The following is a 24,671-nucleotide window of genomic DNA, read 5'->3' as shown; positions in this document are numbered from 1 at the left end:
AATAAAACATCAGCAGTGAATTGATACATTTTGCAAAGGGATCAATTTAACACAGATCACATGATCACAGACAATCATATTACAGTAAGTCGCCTAAAATAAGATGAATCAGTAGACCTAATAATTATTTTATTCTTATTAGATACATATATCATAGTCATTTACTGTCTCCAAATTGATTTATTGATTCATGACACAAGTTCTTTTTAGATAACTCAATCGGTGGATGGATATTTTTTGGTGAATTCTTTTAGCCTAAGATGCAGGTGAATCTGTTCAAGGCATGGAGCATTTATTCCTTCAGTTCATCTGAAAACTGAAAAAAAAATAACAAAAGCACTAAATACAGAGATACGTATTATTTACTGGACTTTGGACAGGGATACTTGTGCCATTAAAAAAAATGATTCGTTCATAGAAAATACACACTTTGCATTTATTTTGTAAACAAGGCAACGCAATCGGCCATGTGTTACAGTTACAGATTCAGTTGAGTGATGGCGGATCTTTTGTAGATAATATTTTACACTCAATTGATTTTATCACCTGTGGCCATTTTAAACACACAGAGTCCATGTGGGACTAAACTAATTAAATCAAAAGGGAAGCTTTATTAAATAAACAATTAGATTCGTAACCACAAAAAAATGCATAAATCAACCAGTTAAACACAAAAATATACTAATGAATTAATACTACTTATGACTTCATGGTGTTACGGTTATTACTTTTTACTTATATTTATTTTTTTTATTTTTATTAAAGCCTGTTTTCATTTCATAGTGACAAATGCTGTCACAGGGTGAGCTGCAAGGATATATTTCAATTTATTTTAAAGTTTATCACCTCAATGTGTTTTATTACTTTTTTGTTTCTATAAATATGGCCCACGTGGCCTTTCATAAAAGTAAGACGAAGATGGTAAATACTTTGTTTAGTCGCTGAACACTTTTGTTAACTGCAAAGGATGAAATATTATCACATTTATTGAAATACAATTCCGTTCCTTCTCTTTCAATGTGTATAATCACGTCTCTTGACACAGCAACACAACTGAATAAAACCACAGCACACATCTGTATTAACAGTTATCCAAATCCTATTCAACAATATCGTTTTTAGACTATTTTTATTACATGAGGTGGCACATTAACGTTAAACATGATATCGATTTGAAGCGCTACAAGTTTACATCATTTTACTCACAGACTTTTGATTTACAATTACATGAAAATAAACTAATAATATGCCTCAACAATCTGTGGGAATATGTATTTCTATCTATCTTTATGTAAGACATTTGACATTCAAGGAAAGGGGACATGCAGTCAAATGTTTTCCTTAATATACATGTAGTGCAAAACAGGTCGTAATATGCATTTATTGCCTTATGTAAATTCCTTATTTATTGATCCATATTTTATATATTTATACAGATGTTTTACACTGCAACAAATACTTGATAATGTACAAATACCCTGTTGCTCACCAACTTGTCTCTAAGTCCAAATTTTATTCTTAAACTGTATCATTAATGCTGATATATCCAGGTTTGACCTTTATCACAACAAATTGTCTGGTTTTTCTTCTCAGGTTTTAACCAATGTAGCCTTTAAAAGACAGTAATTACTGTGGCCATCATCAATATTTGTTTTAAATTAGCTAATTTTATCCCAAAACCTTTTTCCCAAGACTTGTATTCTTCTAAACACAACCAGACCAAAACATAGTAACAAGTAAGTGATGCTTGTGTGGCCCAGTTTTCCTTTTTTTCCACACAGTTTAAGTAAATAAATGTATATTTGCACTTTATATAAAAAAAAAATACATTATACTTAGCAGATAGTTACGTTTTACCAGGTTAATGTATTGGTTGATGTTTGTTGATTTTATTGTATATTCATCTTTGTTTGTTTGTCTTATAGGGAGATGGGCTGACATCATTAAAGTGGTTCCCTTAGCTAAAGTATCTATGTCTGTTGTGTTACCACTACTGCTATCCTTTTAAGCCTTCATAATGACAAATAATAATTGCATTTATAAGTGTCTAGGGGCATTTCTGCCTGGGCATCTCAAAAAGCCTTGGGCTGGCCCTGAAAACTTCTTAGGTTGCAATCGCATCATGGGACTTCAACACTCTCTAAACCTACCTAAAATTATGGTAATTATAATAATAAAATGTGTAGGGATATAGTGGCAAACGTAGTTGGTTAATTAACCTTTGTACATAGGCCCCAGCTACAAGCCTTTCCCTGTTCCATTACTATGCGAGTGCCTCCCTGTATCCTCTGAGCAACGCAGGGCATAAAGCCACTATCTCTGGCCTTTTGAATTCAACGCTCCACCCACTGAGCTTGTGTCCACAGCAGTACAGCGCTGAGACTCAGGCGACCTGCCACACTGACCACAGCGTGCCCAGTGTGATGCTGTAGGCCACCACAGCCACCAAGTAAACTCTGAAGAGCAGCACGTCCAGCACGTAGCCGACCTGCAGCCACTCCTTGGCAACTTCCCGGCACCTGTCCCTCTTCTCCAGGAAGTGGCGTATCGCTGTCACTTCCTGCAGGATGTTGTCCATGACAGGCGGGGTGTGGTCCCTGGAGGGGGCCAGGCCCAGTCCCAGCAGCCCGCCTTCTCTGTCATGGTGGCTGAGCCTTCGGCCTATCTCACAGGTGTGGTGCAGGGTGCACTGGGCTGCAGGATAGGACAAGGGTATAGACTTCATTTTAGTTGGAAATTTGTATTTCATTGAAGCAGGTCTGAAGATTGAAGCAAAAACAATGAGCTTCCTTCTTGTGCCATTAGAAGGAAGAAACAAAGAGGGAAACTAATCAGTGAAATTGGCTGTTGTAGAAAACACCTTTAACTGTTTTAGGCTACTGTACATGCGTTGACCTGTACCTTACCAATCCCATAGTCTGTAAAAAAGTGAAGCATTATTAAAGCAACACTAGAGAACTTTTCCCGCTTCAGTCCCCCTACAGGTTGGAAGCGGAATTGTCCCATTATGTCTCATTCGAACTACAGATCCGCTACCCGATCTGGCAAACTTGCATAGTGCGGTTATAGCCGGTGGAGAGCCGCAAAGCGAATGCAAATGCCGTTCGCTCGATGGTGTTTTTTGCCTCCAACGGCGCGTTCCAGGCAGCTAACCCTAACCTTAACCCTAAACATAACCATTGCCGCGCTGCCTGGGAGGAGACGTTGGGGGCAAAAAAAACACCAAAGACCGTGCCGTTCACCCTGTTACGAGTTGATGAACCACTGAAACGATTTTGGAAACATTATTTTAAGTTACAAAAAATTCTCTAGTGTTGCTTTAAATAAAAAAAAATGAATACAAAAAACACATAAATCAACCAGTTAGACAAAAAAAATACTAATGAATAAATACTACTAATTATTTTATGCATTTACGTTTTTTTATTTCATTTTTGTTTTTTTTCAAAATTCAATTTCCAAGTCTGTTTTCATTTCATAGTGACAAATACTAATCACAGGGTTAGCTGTATGGTTAGCATCGTGTAAAAACAGTGGTGTGATAATAGTTTTAATAACAACATACTGCTGCTGTAGATTTTGGTTTGAAAAACCAGAAAACACCTTTTTACTGTTGTAGGCTACCGTACATGCATTGACCTGTACCTTACCAGTCCCATAGCTGTTGTCTTTGTAGTGCTCCAGGTCGGTGCCCTGGGAGGACAGTGTGGAGCAGAGGCGGTGCTTCTTGTGGATGCAGAAGAGGACTGGAGCTCTTTCCAGCACCAAGTACTTCAGCCAGTGGGGCACAGGGGGCTGCAGGTCCTGCTTGTGGACCAGACGCACAATCAGCACGGTTTCTGTCAGGCTGATCACCAGCAGGGCCATGCAAACCACAAAGTACACACCTACAGAACAGGTGAGATGAGACAAGGTGTTTGATGACGATCCTCTTACAGATATTATTTGAAAGCAGCTAGCAGTAGGGTATTGCAACATCCTTTTCACATCTAAATTACTTGGTTTGGACAGTGTCTCATATAGACATTAGATTGCAGGTTTGAGTTCAGACTCTTTTTGGAGATTGCTACCTCCAACAAGCAGGTGAGCATGAAGTGGTATACTGTTATAGACCCATGATGTAATAGTAACTTGTTTCCCTGCCTTCAACCCAATGCATGCTGGGATAGTCTCCAAAATCCTGAAATTAGTGCTTGAATTTAGCCTGAGTGCACTCTCAGAAGTTGCTTTGCCCACACCGATCTGTCCCTGCATGCTTGATTTGCAGAGTGTCGCTCAATTTTGTTTTGTGCTCTCCTGACATCTCAATTTACAAAGCCCTTTCCTTTTTTATTTACACATGAATTTAGAGGCAAACTATTTTAAAATCCTGAGCTGACACTCCTTGCAGAAATCCTTTTCTGAATGCAAACGGCTGATAAGCAGCAATAGGTCCCAGTCACCTATCAGTGGGGTTCCTATGGCGGTGGCAGGCAGAGTGTCAGATACAATGATGAGGAAGACAGAGTAGCCCAGCAGCAAAGTGATCTTGAAGGAAACCCTCTCTCCACTGTCTGGTGGCAGATAGAAACCCACAATGTCCATCACCATCAAGAAGATACTGGGCAGCAGCAGGTTCACAGTGTAGAACAACGGCCGCCGTCGGATCACCACCTGGGAAATGTAGGTTTTAAGTCAAGTCAATATGTGTACTGTGAAAAAAGGCAGAATGTGGTTAGCTTAGCTAAGCAAAAACACTGGAAACAGGGGGAAAGAACAACATGGCTTTGTTCTAAGACTGTTACTAATTAACATGTTGTACCTCATCCATACAAACAGAACTGTAAAAATAACAGTTTATCCATCTGAGTTCTGAGCAGTATTTTCGTCTACTAGTAGTTTGAGTGAATATTATTCTACTGTAGTGTAACGTTAAGCCACACTGCACTCCAGCTACATAGGCCTGGAAGATTTAGCTCTATGTATTATTTGTGTGAGGGGAGTGAGGGGCTTGTATTAGCCAATACACAGTCATTTCTCAGTAAGATGTGTAAATCTTAGAAGAGCAATTAGGGAAATTGCCATTGAGACTAATTCATCTCTGTTTATTTTGGTGAGTTTGTGTACTAGATACACCACCCCACATATATGCTACAAATAACATACACACAAATCGTACAGTCAATATTACAAATACTTACATGGAACTTCATCTCAGCATAATAGTCATCATTGTCCACACTGAAGATCTTGTAGTTGGACAGTATATGAAGCAGCTCCCATTCTCCTTGGTTCATGAAGACACTCTTGTCCTCCCTGAGCTCCTCAGGGCTTCGCATCAGGGTGATGTTGATGTCATCAACTACAGATCGAACACAATGTCGGGAGCAGCATGAAACGGCCGTGGAAACAAGTTACCTTTCACCCTCCACTCTGCTTTCTAAGCACATGTCACAGCAGGGGAGAGTTCATGGATGCACAGAACAGAGCGGTTGTTCCACTCAAGTCTTAATGAGAAGAGTTAAAGAGAGAGCCGGATGTTGTTTTCTGATGCCAGTGAATATTTTTCTCCACTTTGCCAGAATTGCATGTAGCATAATGGCAGATTATTCTGTTAAAAAAAAGCTGGCAGTTCAATGAAGCATTGATTGATGATGATAGTAGGGCTGCAACTAACGATTATTTTCATAGTCGATTAATCTGTCGATTATTTTCTCGATTAATCGATTAGTTGTTTGATCTATAAAAATGTCAAAACATGGTGAAAAATGTGGATCAGTGTTTCCCAAAGCATAAGATGATGTCCTCAAATGTCTTGTTTTGTCCAAAACTCAAAGATATTCAGTTTACTGTACAGAGGAGAGAAGAAACTAGAAGATATTCACATTTAATAAGCTGGAATCAGAGAAATCTTATTTTTTTTAATAAAAAAATGACTCAAACGATTAATTGATTATCAAAATAGTTGGCGATTAATTTAATAGTTGATGACTAAACGATTAATCGATTCATCGTTGCACCTCTACTTGATAGTCTATATGAACGGAAATAGAATATTGAACAGCCAAATCCGATTTGACTGACAACATTCAAATTTGGTACAGTCCTAATGTTTACAATGGAGAGTTTGGGGAACAATTTTAGCATTCTCCTTAGTTTTCTCTTTCAAATAAGTTTGGCTTACCTGGGGGCTTTGTGTATAACCTGTCAGGTCATCTGACTGCTTGTGTTTATTTCCCCATTGTTCTTCTTCTTATTATTGGGGGTGTCACTGAGCTCACAGAGCTCCACAATTAACTTGGTGAATACATTGTTATTAGTACTGATAGAATTGATGGACAAAGATATGAAAATGGGACTCAATTTGTAATAAACTGTTATTAAATGCTGGTTTAAACTAATTAATTAATTAATAAATTGTTTCTAAGGGAAGTGGGTTCCATTTTGTGTTCATTTTGGAGTTAAAACAAAGAAACACTGTCTTATGCAGCTAGGGAAAGTACCTTGCGATAATTTTTTATGTAGTTGGAGACCTTATTTTTAGAAACCTTAACCTGTTAAAACTAGGGCTGTGCATTGGCAATATATAATATAATAACGATACGTATCACCATACATGGGTCACGATTCAAAATATTGCAATATATTTCGATACTGTGCGTAAGGCGATATATTGGGATTTTTTTAAAGTATAATTTTAGAAAAACTAATATTTAAAAAAAGACATGATGTTCATAGAAGTCAAAGAAGTTTACTTTAGGTAAACAATTCAGTACACAGAAAATCAAACTGCCAGTTTAGGATTGTGGTTCACAGGTTCTTAGTGAGCTAATGTTTATATGCTAAAGTAGGCCAAAGTTCAGCCATAGCTACATTGTTAGCTTCTAGCAAAAAGTCAGGCACTGTTAGGCACTGTTAGGCACTGTTAGGACTAGTGGTGTGTCTCAGCATAGCCATCTAGAGGTAGGGGGTTTAAACACAACATAAACGTAAAAAAAAAGAAAAAAAAGAATCGATATTGCCTTTTTGAAAATCTATACAGTATTGCAAAATAAAATATCGAGATACTCGTGTATCGATTTTTTTCTTACACCTCTAGTTAAAACTACACACATGGAAAAATTTAGTTTTTTGTGTGCACTGCAAATGCAGATCCTGATGATTGATTTTCAATTTATTTATGAAGGCTTAAATGTCTGAAGAACCCTTTAAAACCAATTAGATTGTACAGGTGATGTTTTACCCAAAACAAAAGTTGAATCACACATTGTACTGTAAATGTGTGTGAAGTAAGTGAAATATGTCTTACTGGTATGTAGCCAGCTCTGGAAGGTGAGGCTGCATTTCTGGACATCAAACGGGAAGTTGTAGATGTTGAGAGTGCAGGCTGTGACCACCTGGATAGGTTTATAGTTGCGCACCAGTCCATCATGTGTCACATAGACATAAGGTATGTCTGGAGACTTCCCCACATCTACACTGCAGGTTAGAGACAAAAATGTCAACAACAATTAGTTGAGGAGTAAAGACAGACCCTGGTAGAATAACTGCAGTAGCGGAAATAATCAACAGGAGCCGTTCTTACAACTCATTGATGAGGATGTCAGGCACCCACACATTATTGGTAGGTAAAGAAACTTGTTTGACTTCATCAAAGTCTTCTGGGTTCCACACCAGGAATTCATCCGTCCATGACTAAAATATTGAAGAATGGAATAAGCTAAATTAGTAAATATTATAGCATTTGTGTCTTAGTAACAGAAAATACACGTTTATATATATATAATGTTGTGAAGTCATATAGCCAGGGTGCGATCTGTGATCATGCACAACGAAACAAAACATGCAATAATTACATCCCCATTTCAGTACCATGGATAGAGTGCCACTCAGCCAGCCATGCCCAAACTTATTTATGAACTTCAATGTTCAATGAAAAATAATCTCAAAATGAAATAGCACAACGTGGTGTCAACATAAAACACAGCGCTTTCAAATCGGAGAGCAGAGATCACCTCGCGGCGAAAAGAAAATACTTTCACCCAGGAAACGCTCGTTCGTTCCTCGATAATGTTTAATCCAAACCACAATCTTTTTCCTAAACTTAACTAGTCATTTTGGCGCCTAAACTTAAGTTTGAGTTTATTGAAATCATGCTCACAGCAACAACTAAATAAAAATCAGAAGTTACATTGGTTTAAAACATAGAAAGTCTGCTATATATATACATACATACATACATACATACATACATACATACATACATACATAATTACACATATGCACACATACGTTTATGCTCACACTAGCTAGCCGTTCATTCAGTGCTGTGTTGTACAATCAGCGTTGTGGTCTTCAGTCTGTTTATTCTGCACTGAATATCTGGCGGTGCCTGTAGCCAGCTCACCGTCACCTATTGGCGGCTAAACAACTGCCGCTGGTAGCCGGCGTCCCGGAGCTCTGTAGTCACTAAATGCAACCGGCAACTGCTGCTCGGATTTTATCGTCCCTCACACTATAGACTGTTCACGCTACAGCGCTTTAGTTTAAAATACTTCTATTTTAGGTATATCATTAATATATGGTCTATTGGTGAAGTAGCATTGATCGCTTTGAGAGGGGGATACATTTTGCCCCCACTGGGAATACAAAAAATTCAGCAGAGGCAGGGATATGTAGACAAGAAAGGGGGGAATCCCACCCATCCCCCCCAGCAAATCCCACCATGCGTACTGTATAGCCATAAGGTAAAACTGGATTTGAAGAGGTATACAATACACACATCTCACACAATTATTAAATGCCATTGTCAAAGGACTAAATGTAATCACAAATGACCCTACATTTGCTATTGTAATCACAAAAAATGTTTGAATCGATCTAACATTTGATAGTGTAATCATGCAGTAAACCAAAGTAGCTACAGTAAGCAACCTAGGAGTGAGGAGTTTTTAATAGTTTTATTGTTGTTTTACCTGTCTGTACCACACATATGTTGTCAAAACCTGGTTCTTCTCATCCTGCAGTGGAACACAATAAGACATCTGTTTTCAGTTTGAATCATTTTATCTTTCAGATAAAATATTTTTTACATTCAGTATATTGTAATATAATTCATTGTATATTTTATTCATTGTTTAGTATTTATAAAATACATACTTTGTTCAATTAATATATTATAGTTACAACATTTACAGATTGAAATGTAACACCTTGTTTATGGAGTTATTTTAAATAAAGCTTCAAATTAATAATTGAAAAATATTCTAAAACATATATGCTTTAATTAATTAAACCCATCGGCTCTTGTAAGTTGTAGAAGAGGGAGCTACTGGTCCACCCTGAGCATATTTAATCGAAAAGCTTCTGCATATTTGAAAAAATGAGATGCAAAACCGTGTGTGTGTGTGTGTGTGTGTGTGTGTGTGTGTGTGTGTGTGTGTGTGTGTGTGTGTGTGTGTGTGTGTGTGTGTGTGTGGCTCGATTATGGGAAAACAAATCATAATCACGATTATTTAACACGATTACTCATTGACTTTTGGAAATATGTTGCATTTATTGAACTTAAAAAAACAGTTAAAGGAATCAACAGTGAAAACACCTTGAACTGTGAAATTTCCCCTAATACTTTTCATTCAGAACAGAAGACAAAATAAGTGTTTAAATGTTTTTTTATGATATTTAGGAGCCGTAATCGCAATTAAAATTCAATATGATTGCACAGCCCTACCCTATAGGCCCCTGAACTCCAGAACTAGACTCCAGTCTTAGTGATTAAGTTGGTTGGTGTATAATCTTGAAGCCCTGCCTTGAAGAGAGTCCCTGTCTCAAGGTTTGTGTTTATGCGTAGTCCTAAATGAATGTGTTAAATCAAATTACCACACAGCAAACCTGGGGCCAGTACAGTCTGCACAAAACCGGCAGCTAATTTTTTGCCACAGGGCCCGTAGGAGGTTAATCCATTCATTTTTCTGTATTAATATAAGTGTTACAAATCAAATTAAGTCTGTAAAGCCTCAATGAGGTTTGCACATGTTTGTATGTGTAATCCAGATGGCGTATAAAACAATAATAAAAGGAGTCATGACACAGTAAATAGTATAAATAACACTGCATTGCGCTTCACTGTTTGCAGGTTAGTGTGACATTGTGGTTGTGTGTAACTCACCACATTGAGGATGGAGTAAACCATGAGGTCTATGGCCACTATAGTGGACGTCCTCCAGTCTTTCACTGGCCTCACTCCCTTCTTATATCCCGCACTCAAAAACTCAGATAGCCGCACTAATGTGGCGTTGGCAAATCTTCCTGTGCTGCTGCCCAGTTTCTTCACTGAAAATGTATACAATACGAATCATTTTATGTGCACTGACATAAAGAAGTCAAACATACAGTTTCAGTCTCTTATATTGTCAGCAGGAGATGAACATTTTTGAATAAGTAAATAAAAAGCTATTAAACATTTAAATACATTTATTTATCAGTAGACCTTTGTGTAAACACAATTTATCACAAATGAGCAAACCTTATCTTCATTGGAATAATATAATAATAGGATCTCGCTGATTAAAATGCTTTTTAAATGTAGATAGTGTTTAATTGTAAATAAAAGGTGTTGCACAGTTTAAACGGCAGCAGAAAAAACTAAATAACTGAATTCTATTCAAGTTAAAACTGGACCTTAAAGAAAGTGAAAAGCATCAAAACAGCGTAAAAACAATCGGAAAATGAAATAATAATTAATTTAAAAATTGTATTTATACTTAGTAAATGTTCCTAGCTGGATGACTGTTAGCAACGCCACTTGTTGTGCCACAGTATATTAAATTGCATTTCCATGCAATGAAATGTGATATATTTCATGCCACTAACTTTAACTCAAGATAACTCTTATCCCGGTTTTGTAAGTATCAGTTTTATTGGCAGTATTTATTTATACAAATAAAACAAAACAAGAAATGCAACATCTATATTTTAAAGCTATATACTGTATTTAGAAACAAACAGTGCCATTCATCCCTTATGGCTTGGTAACCTTCGTCTAATTCACCATTCTAACCAAATAACATTTGTAAAACTAATAATTTATAACAATGACAAAACACAGTACAACATACATTGTGTATTAGACATTATATTGATGTGTTTAAAATGAAATGTATTGTAATTGGGTATAAAATGTTATTTATTTTGCTTTTGCTTCGATGCGATCTTAAATTATCTGATAAATAACCTTGTAGATACTACTACTACTAAGATCAGGTAAATGTTTGAAAGCATATAATGGAGTGTAAAACAGAAGGTGCTGTACTGTACCTGTGCAGGCTCTTGATGCTCCTTGAATAAGAAGGAAGATGAGTGCTGTCCCGGCTGACGAGAGCCTCATGGTGCCAGTTCACCTGTGTTTTCTTCTCCTGCTGTGGTAGTCTGCCGGCTGCTCTGATGAAAGGCCTCGGGATGCCTGACACCCATATCCTCCATATCCATCCACTATATCCATCACTTCACTCTCATCCACTATCAAAACCTTGTTAGTGTCACTCAGCTCATAAGGGTGTATCCATCTGCTCTGACGCCACTCCTTGTTCAATAAAGCAGCAGCTCTCTGAGATAAATGGAGCTGAGAGACCGCAGAAATAAAAGCTAGTGACCGGATCGTTTGTCATGTCTGAGTAATCATTTCATTATGTAGTACGCCAACACCAGGCCAATGTGTTACAGTGATTTAGCACAATTAAGAGACTGTCAGGCAAGAGTGTTAACTCACTGACAGCAAAGTTTCAGCATTTAATTATTTGGCCTTCATCACATAAAACCCACAGTGGCCATAGTGGCCTGCTTATTTTCCTCTCTTAATATTGATATCCTAAATGTTGAAGGCTTTTGAGGCTGCCAGTATTAAAAAGAAAATAATTTAATCAAATGAATTTTCTTTTGTGTGTGCATGATGTATAGGAAAATGTGAATAAAAATATTGTCTTACATTCAGCCACTAGAGGTTGGGCAACATGATCTGGTTTGCAGTCGTTCCAATGCATCTCAAAGGTCAAGTCAAGCTTTATTTCTATAGCACGTTTAAAACAACATGGTGTTGGATGGAGTTGAGGTCAGGGCTCTGTGCAGGCCAGTGACAAAACACATATGCTTATCCAGTAAAAACTATGCATCTCCAAATTTGTTTATCATTTTTTCAGATAGACTGAAAGATGAAGTTTTCATTAATGGTACGAGAAAATGCTCATACTTCCTAAGATTAATCATTTTAAACTTGAAGGGCACTCGAAGAGCACGGAGCACCGCCATGGCTTGCCCTATCTCACAATGTTAATGCAGGATGAACTTTCCCAGCTCATTCTCCAATTTTTCCGACACCACATGAATGCATGCTCTATCTTTGTTAACGAAAGTGAAAAATAATTTGTGTATCCGCCCGGGGATTCAGATCGGAACCAAAATGTTATGTGTTCTTCCTTGGCCCATGCTACACCCTTCCACCAAGTTACATGACAATCGGGAAATAGTGTTTTTCCATAATCCTGCTGACAGACAACCAAACCAAAAAACAGACAAACTGAACCAAAAACAAAAACAGAACCTTCTTGGTGAAGGTAAAAACCCCATTGGATTATCTGAAAAATGCATCAATGCCCCAAAGCTTAGCTCATAAAATTGTTGCCATTTTGGAGACACAGGACAGCAACAGTATCAACAATTGCTCTAGCAGCATTTCCTTTAGGATTTTTTTTTAGCAGTGGGGGCAGGTCTGTCCGAATGTAGCGAGTAGTATGAAAGGGCGAAAATCTAAACACAGGACTTTCACCCAGGAGAACGGGGATCGCGTCCTGCGTGTGACTTTCTGTCCCGCATGTGAAGTTTCCTTTCCACGTTTGTTTTCCTAAACCCAACCCCGTTCTTCTTTTCCTAAACCCAATCAGTTCTTTTCCTAAACCCAACCCGCGTGTTACGTTCCTAAACCCAACCATAGCCTCGCGATAACACGTAGCCTGGCGATAACACGCTTCGTGGCTTTAGAAAGTGCCAAGTGGCGTGTATGTTTACGCCGTGATGTTGCAGACTGCCGTCCACTGTATAGAGCATAGACATACACGCGGATAGCTCAAAATGCGTACAGATAACACACCACGTGGCTTTAGGAAAGTGGCGTGTATGTTTACGCGAAGTCATGATATCTCGTTGCAAACGTGGCCTGCTTTTTGAGCTAATGAAACTGTTTCTCACAATGCAAATATAATGAACATTGCATGAACATGAACAATGCAGCCTCTGAGGGCTCATTGCTGTCTTTTAAAATCTATACGTATACTGATCTCTCATGACTTGATGTAATTCAGCAATAAGAATTGACAGGTTCCTGTTTGGTTTGATTCTATAAGGCTTTTATTTTCCTTCTGTCATGTAATATGTTTATACTCACAAAACAACCAGCTTAAAGGCTTTTCTTTTATTACAAAATAATTTTGGACTTTAGGATGACATTCATATTCACAACAAAGTGAAAACATAAAGCCTTGAACTTGACGTACAGCCATTACCTCATACAGACAGGAGCACAGCATTGATTAAACATTTATCTTCAGCTTGGTTGCATAACATCATGTAACCAGATCCCCTGGAAGAAGAGGTTTACACGTACTGTGAAAATTGCATTTATATGGATCTTTCCACCAGCAAGTTTGCTATGATGCACTCTTGATATTCTAGTCATGACTATTAGGAAACCAACAGGGAATAGAGACACAGCAGCTGAGCTTTGAATGGGTTTTATTGATCTATTTTGTGGCTGTGGGATGGAGATTAAAGTATGAATACAATATCATAACATCACACTGGCACTGAGGATTTTCTCCAGAGAGCTGCTTTATTATACATTATCCTTGAGTAAATCTACACTGTCTGGAATTCATGATAACAGACGATACAATAATGTCTGTCTCTAACTATAATGTTGCTATACAGTGGCAGTGCAATATCTGGAGGATAGGCAAACATAATATTTAGGCTCGTTTGAGATGAACTGCGTCTCGCCTGTAAAGTGGACGAGAGCAGGCGGCAAGTCGGGCAGTTTCCAGCCATTTCCAGCAGCCTTCGGGCTGAACAGGAAGTCACAGAAACACTCACATCCTGTTAGGTCCGATTCTGATTTAATAAAATGTTATCAGACCCATATATCAGCTCGTACACAGTCTCCGGTTGTTTTTATTAAGACAGAGTAGCTGTCAAAATGCTCTACATGCGATCTGTTGCTGATGTTAATAAACAGACTAGATGATCTGTAAGCTGAACAGATTTAGTCTCTAGCTAAGTTTCCATCCACTTGTCAATCGAATTATCTGAAGTTCGGTAAAAAAAACTCATGCGAAGAAAGCATGAAAGCAAGCATGAATAGATTTGGTGGAAAAGGCTCTGCTGTTTGAGAGCTCTCAATGAATACGAGCAGCGATGGGGATTCTGCTGAGAGAGCTAATCCCCAAACACTTAGTGTACTGCGTCAGATACAGAAATCAAGATTCAGCAAGATAATACGAAAGCTTTAATGACATGAGAAGGAAGTTGCACAGCAATCAGTGTTGGCGTTGAAGTGGTGAATCAGAAGAGTAATAGACCCAGTTTATAAAGGCCACTTTTATGAACATTTATGAACGAAATGATACTAACAAGCAAGCGTGCGACTTAAGTGCTCTGCCTTAACTTAATTTATTCAATTCATCAATTGTAATGATATATTTTAAAAGCATTGGTTAACATCAGCACAAAACATAAAATGTATCCTATTCTATAAACTATTGTGGGAGGGGAAATTAAACAGGACCACTTTTTGAAGTATATTTTAAATACATATTATTCTGTCTACAATAATACTTCTGCATCCTTCCTTTTGCATTGTAACATATTTAGGATTCTCCAACAGAATAAAGTACTGAATGCAGAATCACTGTAGATATGGTTAACATCACATAAGAACATCACAAAGTCGCTGATTGTGCGGTCAGGCAAAGCTCCAACTGGCCCAGAGCATCAGCAGTGTACCGGCATACGAGGCCAGAACCAACAGGTAAAAGCGAAACAGGAAACAGTCAAGCTTCGAGCAGAGGGCAAGCCATTCAGCCTGAGCCGAAGACTCATTGTCCTCCTGGGATAAAGCCAAGCGGAGGGAAACCAGCTCCTGGAGAAGCCACTCCAGCCCAGATGGAGCATCCTGGATCTCATTCAGGGACAGCAGATCCTCCTCCAGTGAGGGCTCAAGCTCATAATCTATGAGAAGATCAAAGATTCTAGTTTAAAATGTGAACAATTAGTATAGATTCATTCAGTTTCTATAAATAAATGTGGACAATTGAAACCAATCATCATGGATTCTTGACATCAGTATTGCTATACTTTCAAAAAGGCTCAGTTTCCAAACACTTTGATACAGACTGTTGATCTGTTGTTGTTGTTGTTGTTGGGCAGCTGGCCATAGAACAGCTCTTCCTCCTCTTTTATCATTATTAATAGAAAGCTTTTAGATGGGATTTTACAGAGAAAAAGAAATACTTACACAACCAGCTGCTCCTCCGACTCTTTGTCTTAAGAGTCTTATAAATGCTTTTGTTAAAAAAAAAACTTCCTCAAGCTGAAGTGTATATATAGTTTAAGATCATCTTAGCTCTGAGATGATTTCATAATATGAAGCACAGAACTGTGGTAACCAAACAGTTTTCAAAGTTGTCAAGTAACCAAAGGTTAACAAATATTACTAGTCATTAAAACACAAGTCAACGCACTCCTGTTTTCCATCTGCAACACATTATCTTGAACAGGTTTGTATGATATCGTACGAAAACGTATGCACAACAATTCGTATGGTATCCTACGAAATTACGCCAACGGACGGTCACATGCCGGTTATCAGCGGGCGTTTCCGTTAATTTTAGCCGACAAAATGACTAGTTAAGATTAGAAAAAAAGATTGTGGTTTGGGTTAAAACACCGGCCCCCTTAAGTCCTACTCCTGGGACAGGAACACCCGTTTCCTGGGTGAAAGTCGTGTGTTTTGCCCTTAACTCCTTCTGGGACACGAACTCTGCTCCCCAACTTGAAAGCCCTGTGTTTTAAGACCCAACAATCTACCCCGACCTTTTCCCTACGCGGATCTTCGCGCACTTATAAAGCGGCAGTCATTGTGGTGCATACAGTAATAAATACATACAAATTACAGTGTATTACTTTTCATAGCTACATTATATGTACGAATGGTTCATAAGGACAGCCTGTTTCCATGCATTAGTCAAAATGCATTTGTGTGGACAATACAAGAACATCTGTAGCATCCAAAATGTTTTAGATTTTTAGAGTTCAAGCTTTCTCGCCGACAAGGTGCCTTGGCTTCCTTTTATCCAAGTGTTCTTTTTCCCTTGACTCCCATAAACACCTGTCTTTTGCAAACAGACCTTTTGATTTGGTGAAGCATTAAGCAAAAACACACCTGTCAGCAGGACTTTTGGAAAATCTCAATCTTTGAGCATGTAGCTTACCACCGGACAGGTTGATGTGATCGAGGGTCTTAATGGAGGTTAAAGCGCTCTCTGTGAAGCCGTGACAAGCTGAGCCGTACTTGTCCAGCAGGCAGGCAGACACTGACATTTGCCTGACCTCCTTCTCACTGTGGTGGAGCAGCTTCACCACCAGAATAGACTTGATCAGGCTGAGCATCAGCATGGCCATGCACACCGCGAAGAACACACCTGGATGGAGATGGGAGAGAAAACAGAAAAGCTCCCAATACTGGCTACTTCCACAATACATTATGGTCAATACAAAGAGTAAGACGTTACGTTAAGTGTCATCACATAGTTTTTTTATTGAAATGGTCTTGGACTGAAACTAAGAATATGACCCAGTTCTTTTTTTCTCTTTCATCCCTTTTTATTCTATTAGACATCATAAACCAGGCCGGGCTGGTAAACATGAGAATGCTCTGTACCGTTTATTGATGTCATTCTAAGGAACTCTACTCTCCGCTCCTCTGATGTAAACCTCCTCTCCCCACCACTCAGGACCACGCACCGTACCTGGGGTGACCGAGCTATCACCATCGCAGCCCCCTCCCTCTGGAACTCCCTACCCATACACATCCGTGACTGTATCGACCTGGACACTAAAAACACTAATCAGAACACACCTCTTCAGATTAGCTTTCCACATATAATAGTCTTACATTTCTCACCTGATAGTTACTGGTTTTAATGTTATTTAATATGCTTGTTTTATGTGTTGGTTTTATTGCTTATCTGTTTTTAATGTGCTAAATGTGCTGGTTTTACTGTAAAGTGTCTTTGAGTACCATGTAAAGCACTATATAAATAAAATGTATTATTATAGAGGAGTTAAGGCTATTTAAGGCTGCATTTTGGAATGTTAATTGATATTGTTTCATTGAAATTTCAATATGCAATAACAACAAAATAAACAACAACCGGACAAAATTTATTGTCCATTTATTTTAATTTAAAGTATACCAAACAGACAAAATCAAGGTGACGGACATAATGACAACCAAACTGAAGGAGGACAAAAGAATTGGGTCTATAAACAAAGAAAAATTGATAGAATGGTTAAAAAAAACTAAACAAATATACTGAAATGATCTAAACAACAAACATCATAAAACATCCCACCTATGAGTGGAGTTCTGACTGCTGTGGCGGGCAGGTCATCCATCAGGTTGACTCTGAAGACGGTGTAGCCCAGCAGTATGCTGACCTTAAAGGCAATGCGTGTACCGCTGTTCAGAGGCAGGTAGAAGCTGATCACATCTACCAGCATGAGGAAGATGCTGGGGATGAGGAGACCCACCACATACAGCAGGGGGCGCCGGCGGATCAACACCTGAATGACAGATGAGGACAGAGAGCTGAGATCTGATGGACACACTCTGAAATAATATCATTTATTCAAACACATGTTCCCTCTAGTGGTGTCTAGCCATGCAGATAGTTTTTGCTTTTATTTGTCCGGGGTTTGAAATAGCTGTTACTTTTACAGATCTTTATCAAGTTTAGTTCAAATTAACATTTTTCTCAGAACTGGAAATGGACAAAAGCATTTTCCATGAGAAACCCTTTTCATATGGCATGAATACCTTTTAGCTACAAAACTGCCAGAGCATAACAATATCCCAGTGAGCCATGAAATGCTCCGTTATCAGAAAGCCTTTTCGCTCTTTGAGCTGAATAAATAGCAGCCCTCGCTGCTCCACCTGCGATGGGCTATGGGGCCATTTTCTTCACCACTAACAAGAGGTCCATTGATCAGGCAGCCACTGAGACAGTCTCATTATGGTCGCTCACCCTCCCATGTCTATCAGCCTCCCTCTCTATCTGTCTTTTTACTTGCCAGAAAGGGTCTCGCTCTCATCGTTTGGCATTAGCTCACTAGCCCGATCCATGAAGGTCGCAGCCAATTGCTTTACACTTTACAATTCCACCGCACAGTGCGGAGGGGGGCTAACCCACAGAGGGACTACAGTTTAGGGCTCACCATCGATAAGCAATCACCGCCATCCCAGTGCAGCTACTTGCTTACTTGTTACAGAGCTGTTCCACAACACTACACCATTAGACATCGGGAATATAGGGATTATATTCAAATATTCGACAGTATGGTTTCTGTCACAATTGTACCTTTGTACTCTCTTACTTCACTTTAACTAATTTAAATAATTCCCTCTGTTAATGTGACGAATGTACACGATTGAGACAATGAAGCACAGACATTGAACTGGATGTGGGCATAGTCAGTGTTGTCTTGGTGGATCTGCCAGTAGCTGGAAGGAATGGACAACAGTTCCCATTCTCCATCATTCATGAACTCCCTCTTATCATTAGCGATGGCCTCTGCACTCCTCCACAGCGCCAGGTCTATTTCCTTCACTGCAAGAGGGAGAGATAATGAAGGACAAAAAGGAAAGCTTTAAATATTTGCTTTTCCTTTTGAATCAAGTTCGTCACTTTTGCCTCACAGTAAACACACAGAGTGTGTTTTTATGGATTTCATTTAAAGATGTGCAAACAAGGTATATTTGAAATTGTATATCCTGTCTTTCTATTTCATTCTTCCTGCTGGTATCCATCAGAGTCCAACCACCTCAGCTGGTAAGCAACTGATGAAGAATGTGTCACAAAATGATCTCAACTCAAGGTTCATTTACTACTTTTTTTGTCCTGAGCTTTCAACCGCATCTTACCGTTTATCAGTGGAAGTTTGCTCAGTTATGCAGTAAGTAAAAATTCTCTGATTCCAGCTTCTAAAATGTGACTATTTTCTAGTTTCACTCCTCTGTGACAGTAAACTGAATATATTTGAGTTGTGGACAAAACAAGACAATTGACCATCTTTAGGGTGAACTAGCAGAGATATTAAGGTGTTGAAATGGTTTCTGAGAAGGGATGATTTTTTTTTATTGAAAATTCTGGCACACCCAGACACACGAGGGAGTCTTACTGGAAAGCTCCTGGTGGCCCCTTGATTTAAAAACTGAGCAAACTAAATTCACTAATGAAGGCTGTTGAAAGCTCTGGGAAAAGCTATTAAGTTTACATAGACCCCATCAAAAGCAGAAAACACACCTGAGTGAAGCCAGCTGCGGAAGGTAAGGCTGCAGTTCTGCTTGTCAAATGGAAAGGCGTACATCTCCAGGCTGCAGGCCAATACCACCTGCTTGGGCCGGTAGTTCTTCACTGAGCCAGAGGAGTTGACATACACATAGGGGATGGGTAGGGACTTTCCCTCATCCACACTGGGAGCACACATGAAAGACAGGGGAGGAAAGGGAAGACGTGGATAACAGGGCAGAATGTGAGACCAGCCAGGCTGTGGTGGCCATTTGGTGGTCCAAGTGTAGTCTCGCATTGCCAGACCCTCCTCCACAGCGCTGCGGAGGAGGGTCTGGCTAGTCCATACAGCATTCTGGGATGGGAGAAAAACGCGCTCTGGTTTATTGGCATTTCTTTAAACCAATCACAATCGCCACGGTGCCTCTGCAAAATAGCCTCTGGAAGGAACTTGTTTTGGTGGAAAGTGTACGTTCAAAAGTTGTTTTAGTCGTGCAGCAGAAAACTCAGATTCAACAGTCTAGCTAGCTGTCTGGATTTACCCTGCAGAGATCTGAGGAGCAGTTAACCATAGTCCTCAGAAATCAAGTTTAAAATTCCAACACAAAGAAAGCGAGAGGTAATGGACATCCGGCTGAAAAGAGTGTCATCTGGCGGAATTTCCGGCAGCAACGGAGTAATCACGGAAGTGGAACGTGGTGGATATGGACTAGTCCAAGTGCTATGAATGATCACATGTTTATCACAAGTGGTCTCTGTGGAATTCAAATTTACTTTTGATTGGATTTAATATATGACTTCAAGTATCACCTTGGGGCAGAGGTGTCAAGTAACAAATACTTTGTTACCTTACTTAAGTAGAAATTTTGGGTATCTGTACTTTACTCGAGTAATTATTTTACAGCAGACTTTTTACTTCTACTCCTTACATTTTCACGCAATTATCTGTACTTTCTACTCCTTACATTTTAAAAATAGCCTTGTTACTACTATTTCAGTTCAGCTTGTTTTTATTCCGGCTTGTCATCGTTCAAAAAAACACCAAAAGAAACCAAAAACCTATCCAGATAAATCGCGCCATCCAGATAGAGTGAATTTGATTGTGGTTGGATGAGAAGTATAAACATATACCATTCCGACACCCTATTGGTTTGTACGCGATCCATCGCACCTGCACGACACAAATCACGTCACACTCCAGCAAGGAAATGGCAGACATTTATAACCTAGTACGAAGATATCCGTGGCAGAGACTCAAGAGAACTCAAGCGAAATGTCCCGACCAAGCACCAGCGAAGAGGTTGGTAGCCAGGAAGACCAGCCAACCCTTCTACATCCCTGGCCGTACCTGGAAGAATTTTTCGAAATGGTTGGATCCAAAAACAACTCCTTTTCGAATGCGCTGCAAGATCTGCACACCCAAGTACCACAAGCTAATTGTTTCCAAAACTCGCCGTCTAATTTGAAAAAGCATATTGATATTGTTTATCCATTACATTACTTTTATACTTTAAGTAGTTTTGAAACCAGTACTTTTACACTTTTACATGAGTAAAAAAAGCTTGAGTTGTTACTTCTACATTAGTCTTTTTAAACCCTAGTATCTATACTTCTACCTGAGTAATGAATGTGAATACTTTTGACACCTCTTCCTTGAGCAGTTGCAACACCAATCACAAATAGGTAGGACAGAAGCAGAGCAGAGGACATAATTGGGAGGAACGTTAAGACCTATCGGCATTCTGCATAGACCCTACTCTGCCTCTGATTGGCTTCATCACAGAATGCAGCACAAAGGGAAAAAATAACACTTCCTGAGCAGGCTCGGTAGATGATGGCAAATGTAATGCTGATATGGCACACTGATTAACAAGAACATTGTAAATTGGCACTTCATATTAAAAAGATTGCCCTGCTGTAGACTGTGACTAAAATGTTTTAGGATCGTTTGAGTAATTTCTTACAATTCGGTTACGATAACATCAGGTATCCAGATGGCATCAGATGACAGTGAGATCTCATTGATGCCATCAAACTCCTCTGGGTCCCAAACCAGGAACTCATCTGTCCAGATCTGAAAACAGAGGAGGAGGTTTGTGCTAAAATCGTAAAATGTACCACATATGGAAATGGGAAGCAAATATTTACAAAAACATTTAAACCAAAACTTAAACTTAACTGCTTTTGTTACTAAAAATGAAGTGTATTAGAATAATTCACACACACTGAGATGAGACAGTTGCTGTTAAATTCCCAAGGCTTGTAGCATATTCTGAAGAAACTCTAAAATAAAATAAAAAACAGTGTATTGCATAAGTTGTTTAATGCTTACAGTAGAAGTCGGTCACTGAGGAGGTAGATAATTGGAGCTCTTTTAATTTTGAAGAGATTGATTTTATGGAGGAGCAAAATGCTTGTTTTCCTGAAGCTTTACAGCGAGAAACCAAGAGGAAACACTGAGTGAAATGAGAAGCCAACCTACCTGTCTGTACCAAATACTTGTAGTTATGCTCTGAGTCTTTCCATCCTGCGAAAAGGAGAAAGTCTTAATGATACTTTTTAATAATACTTGTTTTATATTAAGACTCTGTGGACTTGTGATGATATCAGATCCCCTAGTCACTACACTTGCACTAACCTTTATCCTGGACTTTACATCTGCCCATTGCATATACTATATAGTCATGTGAACAAATTAGGACACCCATGCTAAAGTTGACTAAAAAGAGGAATAAAAAAATCATCTTTAGGAAATTGCTCTTAATGCCTTAATTACAAAAATGAGGAAAAATCCAACCTTTAAGGACTCCAATTTTCTTTGTGAATGAATAATGTATCGTAAATAAATAAATGTTCTTCCTTAAAATACAGGGAGCATAAGTAAGTACACCCCTATGTTAAATTCCCATAGAGGCAGGCAGATTTTTATTTTTAAAGGTCAGTTATTTCATGGATCCAGGATACAGGATAATAGTTAAAATAGCCCCAGATCATCACATACCCTTCACCATACCTAGAGATTGGCATGGTTTTATTTCAGTTAGCCTTATAGCTGGTTTGATTTGCATTGAGAGATGATTTTATGGAAAGTACCCCATGCCACTCTCTAGGTATGGTGAAGGGTATGTGATGATGTGGGGCTATTTTAATTCCAAAGGCCAAGGGAACTTTATCAGGATGCATAGTATCCTGGATCCATGAAATAACTGGCCTTTAAAAATAAAAATCTGCCTGCCTCTATGGGAATTTAACATAGGGGTGTACTGACTTATGCTCCCTGTATTTTAAGGAAAAACATTTATTTATTTACGATACATTATTCATTCACAAAGAAAATTGGTGTTTTCCTCATTTTTTTAGTTAAGGCATTAAGATCAATTTCCAAAAGATGATTTTTTTATTCCTCTTTTTAGTCAACTTAAGCATGGGTGTCCTAATTTCTTCACATGACTGTATATTGCAAATTTTGCACTCAACCCATTCAGCCTTTTTTCTTATGCAACAGTTACTTTGTATATAATTGTTTTTTCTGTATTTATTGTTTATTTCATATTAATGTTTAATATGTTTGTTTGTTTGTTTATTTATGTATGCACCTAGGCAAATTCCACATAAGTGTACTTATTGTGGCAATAAAACCTTTTGTGATTCTGATCATAGCATTGTTTGCATACCACGTCAAGGACAGACTGCAGTATGAGGTCTATGTAGATAGTGGTAGGACTGGTCCAGTTGTGAACAGGTCGAACTCCGCAGTCATATTTCCTGAGGAGGGTCCTGGTCAGCTGATTCAGAGTTGATCTCTTCGGCTTCTCTGGCACACATTCAGCCAGATGAGCTGAAAAGAAAAGATAAATTACCAGCTGGGCAACGCATGGCCATGGGGCCCCCCCGAAGGGAATTTGTTTGTGGTAATTTGATTAAATGCTAATTGGTTTAGTGATACTGTGTGTACCATCTAAGCACAAAACAGAAACGATCCAGGAGGGGGGCAGCAAGGGCCCCTCGGCTCAGTTTTACCCAGTTAGTTCAGCCTTACTAAAAGTTTGAGGGATCAATCAATCACTTTTATTTGTCATGTGAAATCGATGTACAATTCCAGTGAAATGTGACCCCATCAGCTCCTTAAACTTGTGCATAATTTATCATAAAGCAGTGGTTCTATACAATGCAATAGAGTGCATACTGATGGTACCGATGGTTGTGGTGCCTTAGGATAATCAGTGATTAAGAGGATACAATAACTTTTCTTTACCAATGCGGTCATTAGCGCATGTGTCACACGAAAAATTTGAAAAAATACCATGATACACTACTGAAACTGAAACTATGAGAGACTGGCTGCTGACCTAATGTAAGTAAAATTAACAGAGTCGCTCCAGAGAGCAAACAATGTTCTTGGAGACATCTGAAAACTTTATAGCCAGCCTAATTTTGATGGACACTTTCACAAAGGAGAAATCTTTGGAACAAAACCCTTCAGATTATTTGGAATTTACAAATAAATACATCATAATAGAAAATGCAATTGTCTTGTCATTTCTTTAGCCAAAAAGAGCATCTTACCTGAGAACATCAGCGTCAACAAAATAAGAAACATCAAGCTAAAAAAAATATATCAACCTTTAAGATGGTATTATCCAATTGTCATATCAAAGCATCCGCTCTGTTAACACAAAAATATCCACAGTTTCAAGAGACGCGGTACTCTGTGTAGGGGAAGAACAATGAGCAGGGAAGTGCAGACATTTTGGTCGCACTGATATTGATTTTCCACTGCTCGGGTAAGGTGATACATGACTCCCTGAAGGTTTTTTTTAGTGCCAGTGTATTAGTGTACTTACCTGTTATTGTAAAGGTGTTTTTAACCCAGCCGAGAACACACCAAATAGAGCATGTCATGATGCTTGATCCTTTTAAAAGACCCTAAAGATGCAAAAGATGAGGGAAATGGGATGATGCACGGGACATGTAGAATATTTCCATCAGATGTAATGATGCAGCCATAAGAAAACACCAACGCATCTTGGGTTTAAATATTTCACTCGGAATCATAAAGTGAATGGGAACAGTATAGGA

The 24,671-nt window shown here is 38.7% G+C and overlaps 2 protein-coding genes and 1 long non-coding RNA gene across 3 annotated transcripts; 1 reads left to right on the top strand and 2 right to left on the bottom strand.

The window, feature by feature from the left end:
- Positions 1-1,769: 1,769 nt before the first annotated feature.
- htr3a (5-hydroxytryptamine (serotonin) receptor 3A) lies at positions 1,770-11,552 on the bottom strand. The gene is made up of 9 exons (XM_031307991.2): positions 11,296-11,552; positions 10,148-10,311; positions 8,955-8,999; positions 7,565-7,674; positions 7,289-7,458; positions 5,181-5,341; positions 4,443-4,653; positions 3,651-3,887; positions 1,770-2,694 (listed from the first exon to the last, which is right to left on the bottom strand). Exons 1-9 carry the CDS (start codon positions 11,363-11,365, stop codon positions 2,384-2,386), a joined length of 1,479 nt encoding a protein of 492 aa, XP_031163851.1. The 5' UTR covers positions 11,366-11,552; the 3' UTR covers positions 1,770-2,383.
- On the top strand, positions 5,156-15,593 carry LOC118493008. Its single transcript, XR_004894940.1, has 2 exons — positions 5,156-5,535; positions 14,896-15,593. It is a non-coding gene; the product is annotated as an uncharacterized LOC118493008 (long non-coding RNA).
- On the bottom strand, positions 14,508-24,579 carry htr3b (5-hydroxytryptamine (serotonin) receptor 3B). Its single transcript, XM_031308236.1, has 9 exons — positions 24,159-24,579; positions 23,267-23,430; positions 22,075-22,119; positions 21,557-21,666; positions 19,608-19,777; positions 18,754-18,911; positions 17,658-17,868; positions 16,515-16,724; positions 14,508-15,252 (listed from the first exon to the last, which is right to left on the bottom strand). The coding sequence occupies exons 1-9, from the start codon at positions 24,190-24,192 to the stop codon at positions 14,987-14,989; spliced, it is 1,368 nt and encodes a 455-aa protein (XP_031164096.1). The 5' UTR covers positions 24,193-24,579; the 3' UTR covers positions 14,508-14,986.
- Between the last annotated feature and the right edge of the window lie 92 nt (positions 24,580-24,671).

The sequence above is a fragment of the Sander lucioperca genome, chromosome 13 (assembly GCF_008315115.2).
Source record: "Sander lucioperca isolate FBNREF2018 chromosome 13, SLUC_FBN_1.2, whole genome shotgun sequence".
Classification (NCBI taxonomy): domain Eukaryota; kingdom Metazoa; phylum Chordata; class Actinopteri; order Perciformes; family Percidae; genus Sander; species Sander lucioperca.
This window is presented reverse-complemented; position numbering and strand designations above follow the sequence as displayed.